Genomic DNA, 2,541 nt, shown 5'->3' on the forward strand with positions numbered 1-2,541 from the left:
TGACCTTCTTTCTTGCCATAGTTAACTTTTTTTAACATAGTAAACAGCCAAGTGGGACCTCGATTGTTGTCTTAGCGCAGTTACTGACAACTGCCAGAAAACGATAAAATAATAATCAGTTTTTAAAAAAATTGCAACTCGTTACATTACGAGCAAGGAGCCAAAAAAACAAACTATCCAATAAAGCAAGAGCAGGAGAAAAGTCTAAAAATGAAAGCGCGCTCATGTCCTTCAAAGCGACAAAGGCTAATAATTATGTTGTTAATCACGGAAAAAATACTTCATCGCTAGAAATGCAAATTTAAAGCGGACAAGAGCACTCTACACTCTCTTCAAACCACACCTTTTATATCATTGACATTAAAAAGACAGTTACTTCCTCAATTGAAATCACGCCAGTAAGGCTTTTAAAGCAATGATAGTCCACTGCCCGATTCATTTTGCACCGGGAACACCTGTGGTAAGTTAGCTCTGATGTTTTCTTGTTAGTTGGTTTATATACGTTTGCACGTTGTTTCTGGTGTTTCTAATCTTCTTACCATCTCAGAACATTTTACTTTTTTGGACAAAAAAAAAACCCTAGTTGATAACTGAAGCTATTTGTTCTTTCTCCTTACAGGAGTAAAAATTGTAAAGCTGTTTTAATTAAATCATACACGATTTGGTAAGTTCCGCTCTTAGAACTGTTATAATTGCGTAAAAGTGAAGTAAAATAGAGCTACTTTGAAGGCCGTTTACACGACAGAAAAATTTGGTCCGAACCCGCCAAAAAAGCGGTACGAACCCATAACTTTTGTAAAGAAACACTGGAGTTTCTACAGGGCCATAGGCGCCTATAAGGCCGTTTACACGACAGAGAAATTTGGTCCGGACCCGCCAAAAAAGCGGTACAGACCCATAACTTTTGTAAAGAAACACTGGAGTTTCTACAGGGCCATAAAGGCCGTTTACACGACAGAAAAATATGGGTCCGGACCCGTCAAAAAAGCGGTACGGACCCATAACGTTTGCAAAGAAATGCTGAAACTCCAGTGTTTCTTTACAAAAGCTATGGGTCCGTACCGCTTTTTTGACGGGTCCGGACCCAAATTTTTCTGTTGTGTAAACGGCCTTTATAGGCGCCTATGGCCTTGCAGAAACTCCAGTGTTTCTTTACAAAATTTATGGGTCCGTACCGCTTTTTTGAGGGGTCCGGACCCAAATTTCTCTGTCGTGTAAACGGCCTTTACGGCCTTGTAGAAACTCCAGTGTTGCTTTACAAAAGTTATGGGTCCGTACCGCTTTTTTGACGTGTCCGGACCCAAATTTTTCTGTAGTGTAAACGGCCTTTAATTAGTGTCGAAAATAATTTAACGATAGTTTCGATGTCATGCCACGTTCTCGTTTACTTGGGCTTAGAGCCATCGGGCGATTTTTATTGTAGGCTAAACGAAAAAACTTTGCCAAGCAGCCTCCATTCATCTTTTACAACTTTGTGTTGTCCGACCGAATCCCACGGGCAAATGACTTAGTATTTTCATAGCGATCTTCGTCGTGACTCTTTATGCATTTGCATTTTGCTGATTTGACTCTCATCATCAGCTCTTATTGGGCGAAGTAGTAATTCTACAGATTCGAGTTCCACTATAATTAATTATGCTTGTCTAATAAAGCGTGTTGTTTTGACAGATCTGGACGAATCCTTTCCCAAGCGAGATGCTGCCCCGCTGTTTGTTACTATTTTTCTTCTCAGTTAGTGTTGTTGAGGTAATTTTAAGTTTATTGATGGTTTTCATGTGACGTCACGACAGCCATGCTGGTGTACAGAACAATTCAGTAAACGACTCTATTATTATGCAAAACTTGTGGGGCCATTTTCTATTGCTTTGTACACCAACATGGCTGTCTCATCACGTGGATGAAAACCAAGAATACCATAGAGGCTGAAGTGTTTAAGAAAAGATCATTGCTAACACTAGAATAAGTTCCATTAATACTTGATGCCTTGGCGGTTTGCACGTATCCAGGTTCCAAAGACTCGGCCCAGATGTTTAATTTTTCCGGGGAGATGGTGGACGGGGGAAATTCGAGGGCGAGAAATAGCGTTCAGACTGAAACATCCTTGCAGTTTAATTAATGGGCCGGGGTTTAGCTGTTTAAAAGGAATTGCAAAAAAGCCTTGTAAAATACAGGCTTGAACTCACGTCTGACGAGAGCCTGATACTCTGACCTGATATTCAACGAAAACAAACAAAAAAAATTGATTCTTGAGGTTCTTTTAACTTTTAGTGTTATTTTTATTTTGAAATACATCGGTATGAATGCGGATAAATGTGTAATCCATCTTTCAGGGAATGGTGCTTTCTGATTCAGCGAAGAGTCGGCTTCAATCCAATAGGTCCATTTCAGAGGATAACATACTTCATTACAAGCGATCGTCTCCGGGAAAAAGTCAGCATCTATCCAAGCGATTCGAAGGGGAGGTTGACATTCCTTCAGAGCACACAGTGGATGAACTTGTTATTGAGCTGGCAAAGAAGCACGTATGTAAATGTAAATTAC

General features: G+C 40.0%; 1 protein-coding gene across 1 annotated transcript in view; it reads left to right on the forward strand.

The window, feature by feature from the left end:
• The first annotated feature begins 369 nt into the window (after nt 1-369).
• Nucleotides 370-2,541, forward strand: part of LOC138053353 (olfactomedin-like protein 2A) — a 14,007-nt gene continuing 11,835 nt past the window's right edge. The window contains exons 1-4 of the mRNA XM_068900002.1: nt 370-460; nt 620-664; nt 1,669-1,746; nt 2,331-2,522. Coding sequence (XP_068756103.1) covers nt 1,696-1,746; nt 2,331-2,522 — 243 coding nt within the window. The 5' untranslated portion in view covers nt 370-460; nt 620-664; nt 1,669-1,695. The remainder of the gene's footprint in view (nt 461-619; nt 665-1,668; nt 1,747-2,330; nt 2,523-2,541) is intronic.

This window comes from Montipora capricornis, chromosome 6 (assembly GCF_036669925.1).
Source record: "Montipora capricornis isolate CH-2021 chromosome 6, ASM3666992v2, whole genome shotgun sequence".
In the NCBI taxonomy this organism is placed as follows: Eukaryota; Metazoa; Cnidaria; class Anthozoa; order Scleractinia; family Acroporidae; genus Montipora; species Montipora capricornis.